Source organism: Ammodytes marinus (genome assembly GCF_949987685.1).
Source record: "Ammodytes marinus genome assembly, chromosome: 7".
Lineage (NCBI taxonomy): Eukaryota > Metazoa > Chordata > Actinopteri > Uranoscopiformes > Ammodytidae > Ammodytes > Ammodytes marinus.
Window position 1 is genome coordinate 30915361 of NC_137211.1, and position 25074 is coordinate 30940434.

General features: G+C 42.5%; 1 protein-coding gene across 2 annotated transcripts in view; it reads left to right on the forward strand.

Moving 5' to 3' along the window:
• Positions 1–25074, forward strand: part of itchb (itchy E3 ubiquitin protein ligase b) — a 54375-nt gene that overhangs the window by 21569 nt on the left and 7732 nt on the right. The window contains exons 6-22 of one of the 2 annotated variants that reach the window (XM_080031118.1): positions 1844–1889; positions 1996–2177; positions 6618–6870; positions 7613–7708; positions 8790–8964; positions 9381–9453; positions 10215–10299; positions 10406–10534; positions 13388–13460; positions 15182–15253; positions 15354–15442; positions 16306–16465; positions 17294–17427; positions 18287–18427; positions 18638–18758; positions 20359–20463; positions 24961–25057. In XM_080031118.1, coding sequence (XP_079887244.1) covers positions 1844–1889; positions 1996–2177; positions 6618–6870; positions 7613–7708; positions 8790–8964; positions 9381–9453; positions 10215–10299; positions 10406–10534; positions 13388–13460; positions 15182–15253; positions 15354–15442; positions 16306–16465; positions 17294–17427; positions 18287–18427; positions 18638–18758; positions 20359–20463; positions 24961–25057 — 2031 coding nt within the window. The remainder of the gene's footprint in view (positions 1–1843; positions 1890–1995; positions 2178–6617; positions 6871–7612; positions 7709–8789; positions 8965–9380; positions 9454–10214; positions 10300–10405; positions 10535–13387; positions 13461–15181; positions 15254–15353; positions 15443–16305; positions 16466–17293; positions 17428–18286; positions 18428–18637; positions 18759–20358; positions 20464–24960; positions 25058–25074) is intronic. The other variant, XM_080031119.1, reaches the window with a different exon arrangement.

Sequence of the window (25074 nt, forward strand, 5' to 3'; positions counted from 1 at the left end):
CGGTGATAAGGAAACAGTAGCCTACACTAAGGCTTAACAATAAACTTTATAAAGACACTTAAAAAAACCATTTCTGCCCATACAAAAAGTTCTGACTTGGATTATTTGATGGAGCGATCGATGTGTATAAAACCATCCGGTACGTATGGTCTGATGACGGGCCGTTATATTAATAATAAACAGCGTGCTGCACAAATATGAGACTGTCCACCGCGACCTATTACGTCAAGGCTACATTTAAAAAAAAAAAACAATAGCTTAAGGATTCTCGTTGTTCTAATGTGGAAGTGGAATATATGATGCAAATTTGGCCGGATGAAAATATTCACAGACAGTCGTATAGCCTACAAGTAGACTACGCTCCAAATCCTAAACACGCACGGTGACGTAGGCAACGTGCAATCGTGCCCAGGCCATGAGCAGTGTGACCACGGGCCAGCGGGGGGAGTGGGGAGGGGGGGAATCGTGCTGAATCTTCCTGCAGCACGGAACAGGCAAACTTGCCTAGTGTGAGTGCGCCCTAAGAGATCGGCTTTATGAAACGCGCACACTAGTGATCACTGTATGAATAAAGAGCGATTTAACACTTAAATCGGCTACGAGTAACATTTAAATATCTTTCAAACAGCCTCATGTTTCCTCTGATAATCATAAATTACCTTTAACAGCAAACGAGACCATCAGTGCAAAGAAAGACGTTTTTATATAGTTTTTATTACTGCTTTTGGTCTGGTCGCACACCCAGTCCGATTTTCGGTTCGCTCGTGCAGGCTCTATGGTCACATATCCGTATTGGTCGCAGATTTCAGTGTGGCGCAACAACGTGATTTGAGAATCCTATCCCTCCAGGTGAGGGAAGGGGAGCGGGAGCCTTGTTTGAGACAGTTATTTGTCGTCATAATGACTGATAACGGGGCTGAACCATCAAAGAAGAAAAAGAGAATGCAATGAAGAAAAGCTAAAAGGGAGAGTGATATAGGCTACGGGCGGGACGAGGGCGTTGCCAAGCAACGTGTATACAATTTCACGAGAGCGAAACTAGACTGCAGTGTTTACTCCTAAATGAATGAGCGGTTGGTACTAACACAAAGTTTGCTTTGCTTCACCATCATCAGATAACCATTATCTGAAATAGTCATTATTTACATCAACAACACAAACACATTACCTCATCGTGATCCATACTAACTGCCGTCTCTCGTTCATTAGCTTTCTGTGAGGACACGTAATCTTTCAGCTCCGTGAGAGAGAGTAGTTAGGTGACGCTGCTGCATCAACTCATTGCAATCAGGTGTGTGTAGCACTGACTGGCATTAGTTGATGCAGTATCAAAACCACTCTCACGGAGCCGAAAAGAGTCCTCACACTTTCAACACACGGACATGCACTATATTGCGCCCTTTTCAGTTCACACTCGCACGCCTGGCACGAGCTAGAAAACAGCTTTGCGACAGCGGGCGTCGTAAAAATACTACCGCTTTTGTCCAAAGGGGACGCCAACGTGCCATGTTACTCGTAGTGGCTTTAAATTAACATAAATATAAATCGCTTACTTCACCTTTAAAGGATGTGGGATATTCAATCAAAAACTATTTGAATTGATTTTTTTTAAACTACAAATACCACAACACTTATAAATTATTTCAAATAATTTTTATTTATTTTTTTCAGAAATGACCAAACAAAAATGAATTTCCCTAATATGGAATAAAGTGCAAATCTAGCTTTAACCAAACTATACCTTTTTTAAATAAGGTTCCTTTGATAGGATTAATTAAGTGCCCACCTAACTTTCACAAAACCTCACTTGAAAAAAAAAAAAAGTCTTGTGTTTTTACTTCAGGTACATCAAATGGAGAATCCCAACCCAATGGTGATCATGTTATAAGGTACAGTAGCCACTGTCAATCTCCAAGTCAACTCAACTAGTGTGACATAATTTCTAGTCTGAGTTGTTAGCTGTTCATTCATCTGTCTGATGTTCTCTCCTCCCAGGCAGAGTAGAGACAGCTCTCCAGCGGTGGACTCAGTAGAGAGCAGGTCCTCTCCCAGTGGGCAGAGGGCAGTGAGCGGTACGGGGTCTCCCTCCCTGTCTACAGGGGGCTCCAGGCCTCTCAGACCCCCCAGACCCTCCAGACCCCCTCCTCCAACCCCCCGCAGACCAACCTCTGCACCAGGTCAGACCTTGACCCAACCAGGTCCTGCTCTGAAAGAACATTGGAGAAGTGCTCTTCCTTCTACACAGACTATCAGTGTGTTTTCATGGGACAACTAGATTGGATTATTGCGGCGTTAATGCAAACCCATTTTAAAGGCGTTAACTTTTTTATCACGCGATTAACGCTCTTCATGGCCTAGCAAACGTTGTGGTTTTTTCACATGCTGTTGCACCACCTAGTAATGTTAGAACAACTGAAACACCGCAAACTATTCATTTGGCTCGCGGTTAAATTGTTACTGTTAATTAAAACGGAACATGTCCTACTGCGTAATTTCACATTAAAATCATTTAACCCATTGATTACGGCTGCTGCGCGATGCCACATTGTATCTCCTGCCTGATGTTGCATCGCGCAGCATTGTTACTTTATCTAATTTTCATGGCGTGCGCAACATAGAATGCACCGTCATTGGTTCAAATACACATGAGGTGGGTTTTGTTGATTTTTTAAGACCACGTGACCATTGTGGGCTATTTCAGGCATGCAAATAGGGTGACCAGATCCCAATTCACCAGATGTGGGACAAAGACTACGTTTGTGCGGGACAAAGTGCCGTTTTTTTTTAGCAAAATAAACCCGTGTCACCACCGCTAATGCCAGAGACACTGCTTTCTATATTAAAAAACACTATCTTTAGATCAGCGCACAGCAGTTAAGTTAGCTACTGTAAACAAATAGAGCATTAAGGCTGCGGCTTCACATTTAAAGCATTTCACTTGACAAACGTGAGTTGGCTTTTATTTTGAAGTAACAGGAAGGTAAACGCTGAAGCAGGCAGCACCTTCACAGAGCCCACTGAGCCCATCAGCGCGATACACACAAACGGAGACACACACACACACAGACAAACGGAGACACACACACACAGACAAACTGAGAGACGCACACACACACAGACACTGAGACTGCTGTCTCCTCACAGCTTTCGGATAAATGCCAGATTATAAAACACGCATTTAAAAAGGGGGGCTCACTGTCAATAACAATGTGGGACAACGTCTCAATTTGCGGGACGTTTGAAAAGTAATGGAAATGCGTGACTGTCCCGCACAAAGCGGGACATCTGGTCACCCTACATGCAAACTCATCACCTTTCGGCGAAATTCGCCGTTTTGGAAACAAAATTGGCCATCTATGTGATTCGTGGAGATCCGTTGAGAAAATATTTTGGGAGGGGGGAGGGGGGGTCTGATGGCTAGCACTGTGTGTGTGTGGTGTGGAGCATGGACCTATTAAGAAAGTGGAGTGACCATAGTGACTAACTATGATGGACGGATGTTAACTCCTATCATATGAGCTTTGACGGTCATTTGGCCAATCAGAAACAGTATTTGTCATTGAGGGGCGGTGATATCAGTCAGTCAGCGTCTGCAGGGAAGTTACATTTTTTTACTCTCCGAGTCATCGAAGCGTTCAAGTAGCCGCAGTGGCCTACTATTATTTTACCGTGTTAATGTGCCTACTCGGTTTATGTGAATCACTTTTTAAGTACATTCACAGAGATTGCCAACCGTTTTACAGCCATTTGCATTGCTTTATGCGCGCGCTGATGAAAGCGGCTACTAGTAACATTTAAATATCTTTTAAACAGCCTCATGTTTCCTCTGATAATCATAAATTACCTTTAACAGCAAACGAGACCATCAGTGCAAAGAAAGACGTTTTTAAATAGTTTTTAATACTCCTTTTGGTCTGGTCGCACACCCAGTCCGATTTTCGGTTCGCTCGTCCAAGCTCTATGGTCACATATCCGTATTGGTCGCAGATTTCAGTGTGGCGCAGCAACGTGAATTGAGAAGACTATCCCTCCAGGTGAGGGAAGGGGAGCAGGAGCCTTGTTTGATACAGTTATTTGTCGTCATAATGACTGATAACGGGGCTGAACCATCAAAGAAAAAAAAGAGAATGCAATGAAGAAAAGCTAAAAGGGAGAGTGATATAGGCTACGGGGGACGAGGGTGTTGCCAAGCAACGTGTATACAATTTCACGAGAGCGAAACTAGACTGCAGTGTTTACTCCTAAATGAATGAGCGGTTGGTACTAACACAAAGTTTGCTTTGCTTCACCATCATCAGATAACCATTATCTGAAATAGTCATTATTTACAACAACATAAACACATTACCTCATCGTGATCCATACTAACTGCCGTCTATCGTTCATTGGCTTTCTGTGAGGAGTCGGACACGGTCGGACACGTAATCTTTCAGCTTCGTGAGAGATTGTTGTTAGGTGACACTGCTCAACTCATTGCAATCAGGTGCGTGTGGCAGTGACTGGCATTAGTTGATGCAGTGTCAAAACCACTCTCACGGAGCCGAAAAGAGTCCTCACACTTTCAACACACGGACATGCACTATATTGCTCCCTTCTCAGTTCACACTCACGCGCCTGGCATGCGCTTTGCGACAGCGGGCGTCTTAAAAATACTACCGCTTTTGTCCAAAGGGGACGCCAACTTGCCATGTTACTCATAGTGGCCTTAATGGCCGCGGTTGGCGGATTGTCACTGCAGATTAACGTGTCACCTCAAATTAATAATGTGCTTTTGTCTATTGCTGGTTTCACGGTTTTTGAATGGTGCGTGGTGTTCTGGCCGACACCTGAGGTGAATGTAGTGGTTATAGCAGATCAGAGCCGAAACACACTCACCTGCTTCCTCCACTATCGTCCCATTTTGCACCATTATGTTCCTGCGCACGACAGAGGTGTGAGTGCGTGAACACGAGATTAACTATGGTGACAGAGAGTGTATTCTTATGTGTTTGATTGATGGTTGTGTAACAAAGATAAGGCAAATCCTGTTTGCCACAATATAAAAAGTTAGTTTATTGTAAGGGAATTTGGTGTGATTGATTTGAGGCTCCATGTTATTTTCTGTCTTATTTAATGCTGGTTTGGCCAGCATTTTTAACCGTTTTTCTAAGCTGTTTTAACGTTTTTCTTGGTAAATAGGAAATCAAGGGACATTTAGGCTAGAATAGATAAAAATGCGATTAATTGTGATTACATATTTTAATCGTTTGGCAGCACAAATTATCACATATACCGATTTTGCCACTCGAACGGACCGCGTCACTTGTCTGAGTATACATGGCCTTTCAAATATTCGATAAATGGCCGGAGCATAGCTGACTCCGTTGTGCTAGGTTGCGCTGTAGCCCTTTCAACAAGTGGTTATAGAGCCACGTCCGGTTCCTTTCCGGCAACAAAACTACTATTTATTATGTCAGCTCCGTCCACTTCCTTGTGAAATCCCCGACAGGGAACTCTCGAGCAAGCGCGGAACGCAAACTCCGATGTGCGATATGCGATCCTGTATACATGCAGATAGAACGCCGACATGCATTTTACAAGTCCTGTTGAAGTCTTATTTGTTTATTTACCCGATTATGAGTCTGCATGTAATTGCAATGTATGTCGATTATCACAATCCAATTGCAAGTTTACACAAATGTCGACTCTGACAAAAAGATGGTTAAGAAGGTTAAACTATAAAGGTTACTGCGACTGCGGTTGCAGTGACCTAGTACCATATTCTATTATCTTAGGAGCTTTACCCCTTTTTTAAAGCTTTGCCTGCCACCACTGTACTCTCACTGTTCGGTAATTGTATGCCTCGCGGTGGCATATAACCACCATGTGCTAGTTGTAGTTAACTTTAATGCAAGCCATATTCACACAAGGCAGCGCTGATGAACAGTGCAAATAACATCTAGGAAAAGGAAAACCTTGCTCTTTCATGACGTTGCTTTGCCAACTCAAGTTGCAAAGCCAGCCTACGTCAACAAAAATAATCCATATTCTTTTTTTGATCAAGGTCTTTTTATTGGTTTTTACATTTTACAGAGAAACAAACTCAAACAACCCCCTCCACCCCCCCAGATACCAGACATATGCATACTAATATTACATAACCAGACATCCGTAAAGAAAAATACAAAAAAAAATGAATAAAGTAAATAGAAATTATACAAATGAAATTGTTTACATTGTCATATTGTCAGCTTCCATTCCTTCAACAGAAGTAAAAATGGCTGCCAAATATTATAAAATGTCTCAGTAGACCCTCTAACTGTATATCTGATTTTCTCCAATTTTAGATGACACATGACCTCCCTGATCCAATGACTGTGTCGGTGTAATAGGGTCTTTCCATTTAAACAGTATCAGCCTCCTAGCTAGAAACGAACAAAAGGCCAACATGTTGACTTCCCTTTTACTAAGAGAGGCGTCTTCGGGGGCTACACCGAACAATGCAATTAGTGGGGATGGCTCGACTAAATAATCCATATTCTTATCCTAGTTTCTTCCTTTTTAAGTGACTATCTGTTATTCAGCTGCTCAGGTCTGAGGATGTACCACTGAACTGTCATGTGTGGCTCTTTCCACAGCGTCTTCCATCAACGGCTCTGCCCCGGCTGGAGGCAGTGAGGGTCAAGCTGGGTCTGAAACCCCGGTGAGAACCTCAGCCTCAGCCTCAGCCTCAGCCTCAGCCTCAGCCTCAGCCCCCTCTTCAGCCCCAGACTCCAGTCCCTCCACAGGCTCAGACCGGAGCAACACGTCAGCCTCCAGACCTACAGCCAGCAGCCCTGCCGTCACCCCCAGGGTCCCCCCCGCTGTCAACCCAGGACCGCTGCCCCCCGGGTTAGCCCTTATTTTAACATCTCTGCTCAAGAGCTGCTCCAGCTTTGGTTAAAGGAAAATGGAGAATATAGTCTCCTCTCAAATGTGATTATTACAAGTGAATGTGTCATCAACATGAAAGAAACCTTATCTGAAGCAAAATAACAACACATTCATTTTACATTTTCCCCTGTGGTTGTGACTATTGTCAATGTCAAAAAGACTACCCAATATCAGCCCAATAATAACCTTAAGGAAGTCTCACCATGTTCTGAGAGAAAGACTACGATGTAAGATTTTTTTATTTACCGCCCACGACGGCTTGCATTGCTTCCATGATGTTGACCAATAGGAGCACAGCTGACAGCACTCTGCCAGAAGAGATAAGAGTAAGATAACATGGCGAAGGAAGAGGAGAGAAGTTGCCGGTTCCGCTCAAAATTTACAGTCATTTCTTGTTTCTGTTTGTTTGGAGCACAAGACAGCCAACAACATACATACCGCTTCTAGCCCCATTATTGCCAGTGATTATGGATGGGTGTACAATGCTTAGTCTGTCATGTCTCTGCCACAAAACGGCCCTATTTGATCGCTCTATAATGGTCTTATCTGAAATAGGGACCGTCGTAACTGACACAAATATTGTGTAATGACAATGGCATAACTCACTCCCTTATCATAACCATCATTACGACACTGTGACTTTCCCTGGCATTACATAAGGTCCATAACTAACCCAACTTTATGACTGTGCTTTATCTAGTTGGGAGCAGAGGGTGGATCAGAATGGGAGGTTGTACTTTGTGGATCACGTGGAGAAGAGAACGACGTGGGAACGGCCTGACCCACTGCCAGCTGGGTAAAGACTTCAAGACTCAGTTTTTTCCTTTAAAGTTGTAGCATTCCAATCTTTTTGTATTTTTGTTTTTGTGTGTCTTTAGTTTGTTTTCTGCTTCTTCCAAAATGACACCACCGTACAATACAGTGTACATTCCAGGTGTAACAGAGGCCTTTGGCACGTCCTGCGTCTACTGCGCGTCTGCCTTTTAATTTCGGCGACCGTGTTAAAACACTACAGCAGCCACACATCCAACCTCTGTTGTGTCTCTCTCGGGTCTTTTTGCTTTAACTGATAGAGACATGCTGTGTTGACAGTCATATTGACTTCATACCAGCAGCTTTCACTGTAGTTTCACCATTTTCTGCTGTCTCTTTCAAAATAAAACTTCTCACAAGCGAAAATGTGAAGAAGAAAAAAACAATGAGGCACACTGATAACTGTCGAAATTCAATATTAATCATGTTTCATAAAATGACATTAAACAACTGCATATTAATGGGAATTATCTATGATAACTATGTAGACGGACAAGACTTTAAGAAGCAGCGTTGCAGCAGTGAGATGTTGCATGTGTGGCCGAAAACAATAAGAGAGAGGCAGCAGTAACGGAGGCAGACATGGGATGTGTGTCCCAGGCCTTAGAGTAAATCCTGAACTCTTCACATTGGCAGTTTGTAGATATTCTTTATTGTTGTTTGTTCTATGAACTCAACCTCTTTATATTCTCCATAGAAGTGAGTTATAAAGCCTGAAAGTCTATGTTGATACTTCAGTCAGCCTCTCTGTTTTTCTTATGTCATTAGCTGAGAGCAACAGGCTGTTAGAATCCTGTTACCTGTTCACCTACCAAATGGATACACAGCAGACCCAACAGGGTTAGAATCCGGCCTGGGTCATTCTCTGCATGTCATTCCCTTCTCTTCCCACTTTCATCTCTGTCTCTCCATACTGTCAATAAAGCATGGAAAATGCCCCAAAAAATTATCTTTAAAAGAAAAATGTGCATAATGACTGAGAGGCTTCTGTTTTCAAGTCAAGTCTATCTGTAATGACTCTTCTGCGTTCTTCCCTTGTCTTCCCTGGTGTGGTGTGTGTTCAGCTGGGAGCGTAGGGTGGACCAGATGGGCCGGGTCTACTTTGTGGATCACATCACACGGACCACGACCTGGCAACGCCCCACCACCGAGACGGTGCGCAACTATGAGCAGTGGCAGCACCAACGCAGCCAGCTGCAGGGAGCCATGCAGCAGTTCAACCAGAGGTTCATATTTGGGGTGAGACGATCCTGTGTGTGTGTGTGTGTGTGTGTGTGTGTGTGTGTGTGTGTGTGTGTGTGTGTGTGTGTGTGTGTGTGTGTGTGTGTGTGTGTGTGTGTGTGTGTGTGTGTGTGTGTGTGTGTGTGTGTGTGTGTGTGTGTGTGTGTGTGTGTGTGTGTGTGTGTGTGTGTGTGTGTGTGTGTGTGTGTGTGTGTGTGTGTGTGTGTGTGTGTGTGTGTGTGTGTGTAAGCAAGCAAGCGAACTGGAATATGATGACTATTGTTGAATTGACGATGCTGTTAATGACAAACACTACGCATTGTCAAACAACATGTAACTGGTTTGTTTGCTTGTACATCAAATCAAAATAACAGAAACACCACACTTGGTGCTTGTTGATTCCTCATTCATGATTGTGATTGTCTTCTGTGTAGCTACAGGACCAACAGGCGTCAGCAGCTCAGAATAAGGAGTTTGATCCTCTGGGGCCTCTGCCACACGGATGGGGTAAGATCTTAAAGGATTTGATTTAAACGCACAGCCGTCTGAATCATTACTTGGATTATATTCCAGTGTTAAAGTAATCATTTTCTTTTCCTTAAAGAACTTAAAGGTGGAGTCAGCCATTATTGAGAACAGTTGTTGTCAAAATCACTTTTTGTCAATACTGTCCATACTGTGTGTGCACCTTAATCCAGTGGTAATAGACAGCCTAGGCTCTTTGAACGGATAGGTTAACTAAGGTTATTTAAACAAAGTGCGCCCACTGCAGCTAGCAACGTTCCTGTTTAAAGAGCCTGGGTCATCCTGTGTATGAACACTGGATTTATTTTCAGCACACACCCAGTATGGACACATAGGTGTGTAGATTTTCACTGATTCTAACGAGAATTGATTTTAAGTTTTCTTTATTAGTCAATGTACACAAGGCACATTGAACTTTTTCTCAAGTGACCACTCCTCCGAAGGGTCTGCCATAACGCAGCGCCTCTGGAGCATTTTGGGGTTAAGTGTCTTGCTCAAGGACACAACGGTAGAGATGATGGGCACCGTAGATGTAATAGCAGCCACCACTAGTTTTACTACTGACACCCTCCGGAGACCTCATGGTCACTGGTCAGCCACAAAGTTTGTCGTTTGTTTAAGGTCAAAATAGTTCAACGATGAGTTCAAACACGTGTGTCTCCAGGTTGTCATGGGATCTTTTTGTAGACGATGTACATACAAGTCAAATGATCGCCTAATTGATTGTTCCTGTGTCTTTTCAGAGAAGAGAACAGACTCCACGGGCAGAGTTTATTTTGTACATCACCCTACGCGGGCAACACAGTGGGAGGACCCTAGGACACAGGGGTCAGTTTGTCTGGGATCTCCTACGCCGCACAATCGTTACATGCTTTTTAGGAATCTCCTGATATATAATATATCAGTGAATTATGGATGTCATGTCATTTGTCAGGTTGCTGAACGAGAAGCCCCTTCCAGAGGGCTGGGAGATGAGGTTCACCGTCGACGGCATTCCCTACTTCGTGGACCACAACAGGAGAGCCACCACCTACATCGACCCGCGCACTGGAAAGTCCTCACTGTATGCCCTCCACCATTTTTTTACTTTCTGCTTTCCTCCAACTCTTGATAAAGCATGACAGTACTAATTTGTTTTTCCAAAAGAGGCCTAAAGTTATCTGCAATTGATTAATTGACCATTAGCCATTTCCAGCAGATGTTTAATTAATATTTTTTTATTGTTTTCTGCTTTAAATAAGACTTTCTGAGAAATGAAGCAATCACCAACTAGTCAAAGCAGATGATACAGATTTAAGGTGAAGGGCGTACGTACAAAAACTAAAACGTTGTACAAAAAAACGTTCAAGTGCGAGTCTTTATAAAAGTGGTATGAGTGAAGGACCATTATGGATCATTGATCAAGTTTTCCTCTTTCTGTGAGAGCCTCCATATAAACAATTGCGGTCCCTCCCCCCGCAGATTGAAGCACATAGGCCTTGTGCCATAATGTTACACAATGAGCCCATTAAGCTGACAAAATAATAATTGATGCTACTGGGATTTATTTATTTTTTTTTTCAGATTTTGACCACCCCAAAATATTTCCTCATTAAGCTCTTATTTGAAACTTAACATAATCAACCAAACAGAACACACCACCACGTTACTACTCTACTGCATAGTTCTGTTTCAGCAGATTTTTCAACTATGAGTCACTATCTGAAAATCCCTCCTATATTTTTAAAACCGTGTGACGCATTATCTTTTGACTAATGGCTTAACCTAGTCTCTTTTGCTTTCACTCCGTCACCTGAGCTGAGTCATCATAACCACTTGTGAGAATAACAGGAGTGGGGAGTTATGACGTTGGCTTGAGTGCTGGAAAAACCAGTTCAGTGAATAGGGAAGTGACGGTATGAACTGACTAGGAGCTAGGGATGGGAATTGATAAGAATTTAACGATTCTGATTTCCAATTTCTGCTTTTCGATCCGATTCTCTTATCGATTCTCAATGTGAGAAAATAAGTACAAATGCGTTTATTTGTATTAACCTGCTTAAATATCTGATCAGAGGTGTGTCTAGTTGTTGCAAAGATTATCAAGAGTACTTTAGGATTAGGAAATTGTCAATTTTCACATTAATTGGTCCAGACAAAAATAAAGGTTTGCCTTTTTAAGCCCAAATGCCATTATGTTCCCTAAAAACACAGACTGAAAACAGTTAAGGAAGAGCTTGTGCCTTTTGGAATATTAACTGTGCTCATTTGCATTCAACTTGAAACAAAATTCAACTGACATAAAAAATACAAAGAAGTCTTCTTTGTTTGCAAAAAAAATATCATGTATGCCCTCTCAGGAAGGATACGAGATATTTAATGTACATGCTGTTCTAATGTGCAGCGCGCTGTTTATTATTAATATAACGGCCCTTCATCAGACACATTTGCACATCGGTCGCTCCTCAAGTAATCCAAGTCTTTTTTTTGTATGGGCAGAGATCGTTATTTTAAGTGTGTAGTTACAAAGTTTCATGTTTAACTTTAGTGTAGGGTTCGTCTCAACCACCGTGCGTAAAGGGTGCATTAGAACAGCTGACGGGAGGAAAAAGAAAAAGGCTCTCGCCTTTTTATCTCTCTTCCTTTTTTATAAGCCCGCCCGCTGTTTATTATTAATATAACGGCCCGTCATCAGACACATGTGCCGGATGTTCTTTGCACATCGATCGCTCCATCAAGTTATCCAAGTCAGTGCTTTTTGTATGGGCAGAGATCGTTATTTTAAGTGTGTCTTTATGAAGTTTGTTGTTAAACTTAAGTGTACACTATTGTTTCCTTATCACCGCCGAGTTCCGCTGTATGTTGTTTTGGGTTTGTCTCCACCGCCGTGCGTAAAGGCAGCACTATAACAGCTGACAGAAGGAAAAAGAAACAAACCAGCTGACGAACGTGAGTAAACACTGCGGGGCTTAAGGCAGCGGTCAAGAAAACCTTTTTGCTTTGCTTTATGCTGCTCTCACTTTTTTATCTCTCTCCCTCTTTTATTAGCCCACACATATCCTACACACTTTAATTCTCACACATTGTATGTACAAGTCCAATGGGCAATTCTGGTGTCGACTAGACAGGCAGCGGACATTTAAACATTTAACTGTCACGATCGCCGTCTGCTCGCTTGCGCTCGTGCTTGTGCCCGTGTCATTTGACGAAATGGAAACTTTACAACTGTTGCAAGTGGTCGTATTGTCGTCTTTTCAAGTGAAAAACAACCAACATGTAGAGAGATTCTGTCTCAATGCCATGTTTGCTGCGTTCTGAACCAAAACAACGCAGCGTGAGTGTCAAATCATGACGCGTTTGCAACGAGCGGAACCGTTTCCACGAACGATTCCAGGGAATTGGTTGACTCTGCACCGGTTCTGAAGAGGAACCGGGTCTCGATTCCCATCCCTACTAGTATAGGAGCAGTAGCATACTCCCCCCAACCTACCTTAAGATGTTTTTACCCTCTTGAAAAGATGTGTGTGCTTAATATAAGACATGTTAGAATGATATCCATGACAGGGGGGCGACTGTGGCTCAGGTGGTAGAGCGGGTCGGCCAATGATCGAATGGTTGGCAGTTCGATCCCCGCCCTGCCACTTGTATCATGGTTGTTGTGTCCTTGGGCAAGACACTTCACCCACATTGCCTCGTGTGAATGTCGATAGTTAGCCTGTGAATGGTAACGTGTAAATGGGAACAGGTCTCCCTTGAAAAAGAGTCTCTGGTCTCAATGGGATTTACCTGTATAAATAAAGGTACATTTTTATTTTTATAAATAAAAAAGGGGTAAAATGGTGCATGACATCACATTATATGACAAGTTTGAATAACATTTGAGATGCTTCAAGATTTTTTCAAATATTGAAACTCTCCGCCTCTTCTTCCTTCACAGTGAAAACGGGCCACATATCACCTACGTTCGAGACTTCAAAGCCAAAGTACAGTACTTCAGATTCTGGTGCCAGGTAAGAGTCAGAACAGTATACATTTAGAAATTATTGCTGCTGTTGGGGGTGCTCCGATGGTGTAGTGGACAGAGCGCATACCATATTGGCTCCGGCCTTCGTTGTAGTGGTCGCGGGTTCAAGTCCAACCCGTGGGCCTTCGCTGCAGGTCATCCCCCTCTCTCTTTCTCCCCATTTCAACTCTGTACTATCTAATAAAGTTTGAAAATGCCTATATATACAGGTCCTTCTCATATAATTAGCATATTGTGATAAAGTTCAATATTTTCTGTAATGTACTGATAAACATTAGACTTTCATATATTTTAGATTCATTACACACAACTGAAGTAGTTCAAGCCTTTTATTGTTTTAATATTGATGATTTTGGCAAAAAATTTAAGAAAAACCAAAAATCCCTATCTCAAAAAATTAGCATATTTCATCCGACCAATAAAAGAAAAGTGTTTTTAATACAAAAAAGTCAACCTTCAAATAATTATGTTCAGTTATGCACTCAATACTTGGTCAGGAATCCTTTCGCAGAAATGACTGCTTCAATGCGGCGTGGCATGGAGGCAATCAGCCTGTGGCACTGCTGAGGTGTTATGGAGACCCAGGATGCTTCGATAGCGGCCTTAAGCTCATCCAATGTGTTTGGTATGGTGTCTCTCAACTTCCTCTTCACAATATCCCACATATTCTCTATGGGGTTCAGGTCAGGAGAGTTGGCAGGCCAATTGAGCACAGTAATACCATGGTCAGTAAACCATTTACCAGTGGTTTTGGCACTGAGCAGGTGCCAGGTCTTGTTGAAAAATGAAATCTTCATCTCCATAAAGCTTTTCAGCAGATGGAAGCATGAAGTGCTCCAAAATCTCCTGATAGCTAGCTGCATTGACCCTGCCTTTGATAAAACACAGTGGACCAACACCAGCAGCTGACATGGCACCCCAGACCATCACTGACTGTGGGTACTTGACACTGGACTTCAGGCATTTTGGCATTTCCTTCTCCCCAGTCTTCCTCCAGACTCTGGCACCTTGATTTCCGAATGACATGCATAATTTGCTTTCATCCGAAAAAAGTACTTTGGACCACTGAGCAACAGTCCAGTGCTGCTTCTCTGTAGCCCAGGTCAGGCGCTTCTGCCGCTGTTTCTGGTTCAAAAGTGGCTTGACCTGGGGAATGCGGCACCTGTAGCCCATTTTCTGCACACGCCTGTGCACGGTGGCTCTGGATGTTTCTACTCCAGACTCAGTCCACTGCTTCCGCAGGTCCCCCAAGGTCTGGAATCGGCCCTTCTCCACAATCCTCCTCAGGGTCCGGTCACCTCTTCTGGTTGTGCAGCGTTTTCTGCCACACTTTTTCCTTCCCACAGACTTCCCACTGAGGTGCCTTGATACAGCACTCTGGGAACAGCCTATTCGCTCAGAAATTTCTTTCTGTGTCTTACCCTCTTGCTTGAGGGTGTCAATGATGGCCTTCTGGACAGCAGTCAGGTCGGCAGTCTTACCCATGATTGCGGTTTTGAGTAATGAACCAGGCTGGGAGTTCTCTGAATATCACCCCTTCCGGACATGATTTTTTTTACCTGCAAAGGCACTGTTGTTTATGATACCCCTGAAAAGTTCACTTTATGGTAATGATTGTATTCATACCCATCCATAAACTAACATAGAACACTTGCTGAAAGTACTTGTGACGACTAACTATATCTGACAATGTCTAATTTTCTCCAGCAACTGTCACTGCCTCAACACATCAAGATCAACGTATCCAGAAAAACCCTGTTTGAGGACTCCTTCCAGCAGGTGACTGCCTTTTGCAATTGTACTATCCCCAGTGCACCGTTGTCTCATACAGTGATTTTTACAATACTCATTTATCACTAAAACTGTGTCTCTATTTCAGATCATGAGCTTTAACTCTCAGGATCTGCGGAGGAGACTGTGGATCATCTTCCCTGGAGAAGAAGGCCTCGACTATGGAGGCGTGGCCAGGTAAGTTAGAGAAGCGTTGTAATAATGTGTGCTCACATGTAGTGAAGAAAATGTCTTCTGGAGTTTCATAACTGTTTCGTCCATTGTAGTTGCTTTGGTCCATCAATCACTCAATCTCTGAATAATAAAAAGCATGTTTTTGTAGAATGTTTGTGTATTTTTCTTTTAGTTTCAATAACATGATAACTCATTTGTACCTCCTCTTGACTAACAAGATGCTCCCTAGACTGTTGTGAAAGTTCTTGACGCCTGTCTTTATATTGTATATATGTATATATTTGCACCCTTTAATGAAATGGAATGCTCCCTTCATACTGTTTAAACATGTGACTTAAGGCCGTATCTCACTGGGCTGCGACTGTTTGCGACAAGTTGGAGACTGCATTCGCGAGGGAGTCTCTAAACTGTCTTGAAATGTTCGCTGGGGTCTCAATTTCCTCGCATGAGTCGCAGAGTGGTCGCAGGTGTGTCGCACACGTCGCAAACCCTTCTCAGTTTAGTCTCCGCGAGTCAGAAAGTGCTAGAAGTGTGAGCCAACTTTGCGAGGGTTTGGCGACATATGAAACTAAATTGGGACTGATTTGAGACAAAGAAGAGACTGACATTCCGTTCGTGCGACTCTCGCCAGACGTTCGCAAGACATAAATGCGAGCTCCCGGCAAGGACATTGGCAAACGTGTCGTAATTACTAACTCAGTGAGACTGCAAGTAAAAATTGTTGCTAATTTCCATATTTTCTCGCAGTTTTGTGTCTCCAACTTGTCGCAAACAGTTGCAGCCCAGTGAGATAGGGGCTTTAGCTGTTAGCTCCTTAGCATTGTGGAGCTGTGTGTGTCTGACGTGTGTGGTATGCTCTGTTCCAGGGAGTGGTTCTTCCTGCTGTCCCACGAGGTGTTGAACCCCATGTACTGCCTGTTTGAATACGCCGGTAAAGACAACTACTGTCTACAGATCAACCCCGCCTCCTACATCAACCCTGACCACCTCAAGTACTTCAAGTTCATAGGGCGCTTCATTGCCATGGTGAGTCATTTTATCTGTCTGTCTGTCTGTCTGTCTCTCTGTCTGTCTGTCTGTCTGTCTGTCTGTCTGTGCATTGGCTCCTCCTAATTAGAGTGGCAAGAAGGATCATTGTGAGAGAAGTTTTGGGAACAGTTGGCCATTTTGTATTAATAAATAACGTCTGGCGAGTCTTTCGAGCAACACTTATCAGAAGTGGCGAACGATCTTGATTAATTGATTGATTTGATTTTGTATTTATTTTGTCCATGACCCTGCCTCCTTTTTGACGAAAAGGAGGCAGGGTGAAGAATATCTTATATGCCCCCTCAAAACAAAAAAATAAAAATAACTCTACATGTCAACTCATGTCAGTGCATGACGATAATAAATGAAACAAAATAGATAATAAATGAACCTTCAGTTTTTACTTGCTTTTGAGTTTGGGCAAAGAGATTGTCATAGGTCTATGTAAGTACTTCGAGGGCTGGCTTCAGAACCATTCATTTATATGATAAGCATCTGACTATTTGTATTCGGATGTCAAATTTAGACTGAAAAATCGACCGAGAATCCTGAAAATTTGAGTCTGGAAAAGTATGGAATTTTTAAATGGAAAGTGTGTATGAACCCTGTATCATGCAACTAACTCCCCAAATGTCATAGTTGTGGATTTTGGTTTATAGGGGCTTTACGTTCACAATTTTTAAATAATTTTGTCATCTTTTCTGATATTTGGCTGAGTAAATCCAATTGACTTGACTTACAGCGAAGAATTCCCTACACAGCAACTGAGACTCAGAAGGAAAGGAATCCACAACCATCTTAACCGTGTGTTTTTGTGTCCTTCAGGCTCTTTTCCATGGAAAGTTCATCGACACTGGTTTCTCTCTGCCGTTCTACAAGCGCATGCTTAACAAGCCGCTAGCACTCAAAGACCTGGAGTCAATAGACCCAGAGTTCTACAACTCGCTCATGTGGATCAAGTGAGTAGAATGGTCTATTTCAGTGGTTTTCAAACTGTGGGGCGCCACCTAAAATATAATGGATTCATTAAAAGAGGGCACTTCACCATATGGAACCAGCGTTCTATCATTATAAAATCGCTATTATAATATAATGAATTAGGTTTTTCTTCCCTCAGTCTTTCCTCAGTCTTCCCTTGGCCAAGCTGTCCTGTTAATCCTAACCCTACATGTGTACTAGTGTGTCACACTAGTAAAATGTAGGGTGAGACAGTGAGACCATTAAACACTCTTTCTGCCTTTTCTCAGGCTAGGTTGAACCAATTTCAAAAATGTTTGCACATTTATACTACAGAGGACCTCAGAGTTCAATACACCTTCATATTCCCACGGGTGAAGTAGGTCTTTAAACAATAGACAGCCTTTCTCATTCTGTTGGTTACCAAGAAACAATAAACATGGCATTAGTTTTGAGTTTTTGTGTTCATCCCCTGTATATCTGAGGTGCTAAAATGTATTTCATTCTAAGATGTAAAACTGTGAGAACCTGGAAAATGTATTGCTAGTATTACCATCCTGATGTATGTGAGAAGTTTATGTGATTAATCAGAGCAACAGCATTGAAATCTCATTGATGCCTCAGTGCACAAACACCATGTCTGAATTTGATGTCACAACCTAGACACACCTTCCACAAAATATGTCTCCAAGTCAGTTATTCTGTCAACTCTCCTGTTTGTTTGCCAGCTAATACATGATTTTGCCTTGTGCATCTACGTTACAGCAGATGTTGTCAAACAGCCATTAGTATAGTGTAGGGTGTGGCATGACTCGATGGAACACAGTGTTGTGATATTAACGGTGGGGTGCTTGTCTTCAGGGATAACGATATCGAGGAGTGTAGTCTGGAGATGTTCTTCTCCGTGGACAAAGAGATTCTGGGAGAGATCTCCACCCACGAGCTGAAGGAAGGGGGAGGAGACATCCAGGTGACTGAGGAGAACAAGGAGGAGTACATCAGGTGGGTTGATCACCATAGGAGCCCCTCACTGGCATTCAGACTCTTCTATGCACTACATAGTCATTCACTGGCATTCAGCCTGTTCTATGCACTACATAGTCATTCACACGCTAGATTCACATGTGTTCAAGGCAGCGTTCCCTAGGCTAGAATGTAGTTCTGAAAGTGAAGCACATAGTCATGTGTGTGTGTGTGTGCGTGCGCTTTCAGGCTGGTAGCAGAGTGGAGGATGTCCAGAGGAGTGGAGGAGCAGACCCAGGCTTTCTTTGAAGGCTTCAACGAGGTTCTGCCTCAGCAGTACCTGCAGTATTTTGATGCTAAAGAGCTTGAGGTATGATGGAGCTACTGCTAACGTCTGAGGAGTTTTGATTGCATGAAATTCCTGGAAATCTTTTGAAATTTGAAACAACCTGTTTTCCAGGCCAGTCAATAGTTTAGAATTAACTGAATGCTTGTTCGAAAAGTTTGGGATTTACTAATTTTTGCTAGTGTTCAAAACATGTTCATAAAAATCCCAAAACTTGTCTAATGTTCTGCAAAATGGGTGCAAGGCTGCAAGCCGACAGGGACAGTGAGCGTATAGCACTGGCTGTGGCAGCTGCGCAACTATGGTGACATTGTAGCAGCGGGACACAGTGTAGCCCACTGATTACTTTATTGAAGAGGAAAAAAACTACACAATAAACAGAGTTCTGCGCCGACATTTCTCGCTTAACACAAGACTCTCTTCACTCTCGCCGAGGTGAATACACGCAGCGGTTTAACCCATTGATGACTATGGCAATCTTGGATGCATGTCCTTAATGCCTGAGGGTTTTCTGAAAATATAGTACGAATTGTCAAGTCTACCAACACCTTAATATCTAAGCCTGTGTAGCACATAGAAACATGAAATAAAATACATTTAAAAGTTAAGGTTCACAGGTTTTATTTAAACATGCTCCCTTAGCGTTTACAAACCAACAAATTTTTCTAAAAATCGTAAAAATTAGATGGGGGAGAAAAAAAAAGAATAAATAATATAAAATATTTAAAAAGAATGTGCTAAATGAGGTTATAATCCTGCTTCCTTTTAGCATGGATAGTAGTGACTGAGTGTGCAGTGGAGGGATAAAGATAGACAGATATAGGAAGGAGGAGATAGCTTTATTTTATAATTTAGTTCAGTTATCACTGGCACCATAAATCCGACTTCCCAGTACAACTGGAACGTAGACTGACTCCTGCTGTCGGGAGCTGATCAGCTGGTCCAAACGGCTGTATACCACGGAGATGAAAACGAAACTGAAACTTAACTATCGCCTGGCTGGAATTTGAGTTGGAGCAGCAAAATATAGCCTAAATTCATAAATATTGATAATAAATAGATGCAATGTGTTGAGTGATTTTCTTCAGTAGCCTATAGTAGACCTAGATTCTGCGCTCCGAACACCACTAACTGTTCTGTAATACACTATTGCCGACACAGCCGGCATATTTTCTTTATTATTATTTTTAATTTATTTATTTTGAATTTTTTTGATTGACGTGATTTTCGGCAAACCACACAACTTTTGGGTGGTCACGTGGTCTTAAAAAAATCAACAAAACCCACCTCATGTGTATTTGAACCAATGACAGTGCATTCTATGCTGCGCACGCCATGAACATTAGATAAAGTAACAATGCTGCGCTATGCAGCATCAGGCAGGAGATACAATGTGGCGTCGCGCAGCAGCCGTCATCAATGGGTTAATGTGGAAATGATTCTTTTAACCAATCAACGGACGGCAGTGTGTAGCTCCACATTTTCGCGCACCTTTTCAGGTGGCTGTTACCGCAACAGAGGAGTACCGAAAACAGGAGCGGCTCAGCTTGCTTATTTTGGGACCCTAACCAACTTTTGAGGTTAAAGAATGGCCTTAATGTAATGCAGTGTCTTCCTGTCCCAGGTGATGCTGTGTGGTATGCAGGAGATCGACCTTGCAGACTGGCAGAGGAACACCATCTACAGACACTACGCTCGCAGCAGCAAACAGATCGTCTGGTTCTGGCAGGTTGGCAGACAGTATTCACCTCTCCCACTGTTTATTGAACTGTGTAGTATCAAGACATCAGGGATATGGGAAATATAGATTTATTTACTAAACAGCTCCAAATGACCATGCGAGTCTTCATGTTAATGTTTATCATGCTTTGTTATTATCAGGATTTTCAGTTGATGTATTTTTAAATTGACTATTCCCTTCACAATCCTGAGTGTGTCACCTTTCTATAACCATTACAATTAAAAGGTGAGCATTTATTTGTGAACTTGCAGCAGACAAGCCCAACATATGTATATGTGTGAATTGTTTAACACAGCACATTCAAATGGGGGAAAATTTGCATTATTTTGCAAAATGCAAAGAATGTGTCTTTGGCCCTGTTTCCACCTGGGATTATGATGTGATTTTGGTAATCCGATCAAAGGTGGCCAGCTCTCAGTCCGTGTGTTCACACTTGTCTGTCCACATGTGACTTCTTTGTCTACTTGTGATCAGATTCCATTTACCCACTCTGTATGTAAATCAATACGTACATAATTTCTGTTTGCATTGCTGTTTTTAACCGGTGGGGTTCAAACAAGTACACATTCAGGGCTGTACAGTGCCACAGTTTTAATCACATTTGCCATTCAAATGTAGGCTTATTACGTGCGAAGATAATTACAAGGACACTCACACTTGTGCGACAGGTTGACGAGACGTCTCATTTAGACACAGAGGAGCGATGCACAACACTGCTTAATGCATGTAAATAGTCTTGGGAAAGTAAGTTATTACGCCACTTTGGCTGGTGAAAGATGTGTGCTCGCCGGGCTGCTATTCTAACGTCTGCCTCTGATAAACAAACTCTGGTCACAACCACCGGCACGTGGCTTTCTAAATTAATGCAGTGAAGTTACTTCGTGTGCAAACAGAACATATCTTGTACGCCTTCACATTAAAAGCCTGTTACTAGCCAAATGCGAGTTGACCTTTATTTTGAAGCAGATAAGAACAGGAAGATAGCTGCAGGTCTGCAGGGCACCAGTCAAAAGCAGAGGACATAAAGCTTGTCATTTGCAATACTTTTAACTGTGCTCACACTAAAACCTTTAAGGTACGAACACACTACACGCGTTACCCGCGTAAGATTTACGTACGTAACGCAGCTAAAATGTTGCTTGATAATTTTGTGTCAAAAATGGTTCTACGCGCGTAGTCTCCCTCCCGATATTGTATTTCCCCTAATTAACCATGGCTGCGATCAGACCCGACCCGACACAACAGCGTGCATGTCCGCACAAAAACAACAACACGGCCAACAACTGTGCCAAAAGACAAACTGAACAGCACAAATAGCTTAGCATTAAAACTAGGGATGGGCATTTTAAGAAATTTCATTGATCGATCGGGAAAATTAACGAGCAATTATCGAGCAATCGTTATCTTTTTTTACATATTAAAAAATGCCAACAGAACATCCAAAATACAGCGTTTTACCATAGACTGTATACAAGAGGTTTTTACTCAATTACAGCTTTATTCCAATATCTTCCAGGCAAACAACAATCTATTAAGACAAGGCAACTTTTTAAAGTAAAATAATAATAAAATGCGGCGCTGGTTAAAGCCCGAGGCTATGAGCCAACAAGGAGCCAATGCTACGATACCTTTAAAGTTTAAACACATATGCGCCTCCTAAGATGCTGCCAAAGACTGCATAAGGGCACGGCACGTTTCTCTGAGTGGTAAAGGACCTAACGTTACTTCATCTAATAAACAAAATGTGCAAATTAGTTCCCTGATGAAGGCGAAGTAGGAAAGCATGGACGCTAAAGTTAGCCGCTAATACTAGCGGCGCTAACGTCACACGTTAAACAGGGTCGGATGTAGGCTTCAATGCACAAGTGGTACATAATTCGGTTTGTTTAAGTGCTGTACTTATACAAGGTTTCACAATGCTTAATGAACTTAGTTATTTTCTGTTCTAAAGCTGTCCGGTCCGATGCCAAACTTTGCCTTAACTTCTTCCTGTTTGTTTTGACATCTACGGCAGCTCGCAGGCTGCTGCCTGAGCCTGTTCTGTTGTCTCCTACTACTAGTTAAGTATGTCCCCCTGCTGGTAGGATGTTTAATTGCTGCCCATCTATGATGCTGCCACATAGTGAAACTCATTGCTGTGCTGCCGGACTCACACTGCACAACACAACGGCTATATGATCGATAACAATTTCATGTGCTCGACAATATTCTTCACGAGCAATGATCGATTAATCGATCAATTATGCCCATCCCTAATTAAAACAGCATTGCATATTCACGGCAGCTACATAACAAACACAGTTACAGCAGCATCGGTGCACGGCGGCACAACATAAAGCCAAGTAGCCAACATTACCCTACCTGGCTGTGACAGGGGACCGTGGCTGGCGTAGATCAACACCGGTGCTTCGCTGTACTTGTTGTGAAAGTCCCACGGACATAGCCGTCATGTTTGGGTTCATAATATGAGGCGCTAGCCGCCCGCACACAACCGGGTGAGTTAACTAATGCTATACGGCGCTAACTTGTTTTATCGGCAAAAGCAAAGCTAGTTATGCATTTTCTATGTATTTCCGCTCAGACAGGGGGCGGCAGCCTAATGTGGACAAAAGTCACATAGCTGTTTACACCAGTGACGTGCGGTGAGGTCAGTGAGTGGGTAGGCACTGAGTTCTGAAAGCCAGATTTCTCTAAACCTATATATTGTTAAATCAAAAACAATAAACAACAAACAGGCACGCACGGCCAATTTCAAATAAGTTCCTCCCTTTCTTTCTTTCTTTCTCTCTCACTCACTCACTCACACACACACACACACACAGACGGGACGTATATGAAATGTCACGACGGTGACTTCAGGTTTGCCCGTAGCCTACTGTAGTTTGGTCTAAATGATTAAACATCGCATCCATCGACTTAACGGACCCGTCTCTCACACCGAGGGCCGAAAAAACGTAAGGCAACAAGTCAAACCTTCGCCGATTCAAACTACCGGTACTACTTCTATTCAACTTAAAAATAAAAGACAGCATTCATCATTATGTAGGACTACAGCATAACTGATGGCAACTCCACTCCATAAACTTTATCTTAATAGATAAAGTACCAGTAGCATATGCCCCATGGACCTGTCCAGCATCAGAATATAACCATTTATCCACATTGCAGAGCTTAGGTTTGTCCGTCAGTAACAATGAAAACACAACTGCTCAATTGAATATAAAATGCAGAATGGATTGCACTCGGTATCAATTCATCCAACTTTATTATTAAATAAACCCCCAAAAAGTTTCTGACTCACCAATCTGACTCCCTGGCTGTAGAAATAAGCAAGACGATAGTAATCCAGTGACAGTCTGACTGACAGCACAGCTAGCTAGCATCCTTCCGTTCATGTAGGCTACCTGTCCGTTTGAAATGCTCGAACATTGTTTGTCCCTGTTGCTGCTGTACACCGTCCAAGGCTGGCGCAGGCCTTTCTCTTGCTATTCATTCTGTTCCTTTTTAAATTATAATCCAATTTGTTAAAATTCCTCCAGTCTGAAATATCTGCGTGCACGGACACGGCAGCTGCAATGTTGACTTAAAAATCCGCGCGACGTGAATGAGCATAGCCAACGTAATGACGTTGGCCTAAGCTGCGTAAATGTCTAGTAATATCTCGATTTTAATTGGTCCATGAATGATATGTAACGTAAAGGCTTATGTGGCATACCATTTACGTAAAAAAGGCACAAAGAATTATGCTTATTTGCGTACATGTTAAATAATACAGAATCAAGTGCGCATGCGCGAAAACTTTTTTTTTCTTGCCGTCCACAATGAATAGGCGCAAAGGCACTGATTCTTTGCCGTACACAATGAATGGGAAACAGCAAAGGCACAATATTTTTTTGGCGTAACTTACTAACTGCCACGTTTCGAATCAAAACGTCTACACTTTTTTAAAGTAATCGCGGATTACATGTAAAGATCGAAATAATTAACAGTAATAATACAAATATAAGTTTATTAAATAAAAATAAAAAATTATTTTATTTAAATTTTTTTGCACACGGCGCCAGGGTAGGCACTGCCTACCCTGCCTACCCTGACCGCACGTCACTGGTTTACACTACTATTTGAATGCGGACACATCGGACACAAGCAACGTAAACCACCTCCGAATGTGGTTTTGTGATCCGATCTCAATGCGTCTTCAATGCCTCCTGAGAGTGTTTCCACTTGTAGTTAGAGCTGTCCAGATGTGATCAGATCACAAAAATCAGATGTTGAAGACAAGTGGAAACGGGGTCTCTGATGCATTTGTGGGCACAGCACACTGAGCTGCTATTTCCATTGAATTTCATAAGCATACAGTCCCCATCCCCCGCATGTAGTCCTTCATTTATTATGAAATGCTTTTTCTTACTCGTAATTTATTAAAGTATCTTTTTTTTTTGTGGATTTAAAGTGTTTTAAACAGCCTGACATTTTGCCCTGCAGTTTATAAAGGAGATGGACAATGAGAAGAGGATGAGGCTGCTGCAGTTTGTGACCGGCACCTGTCGCCTGCCTGTCGGAGGCTTTGCCGACCTTATGGGTAATCAGTCCATTTGA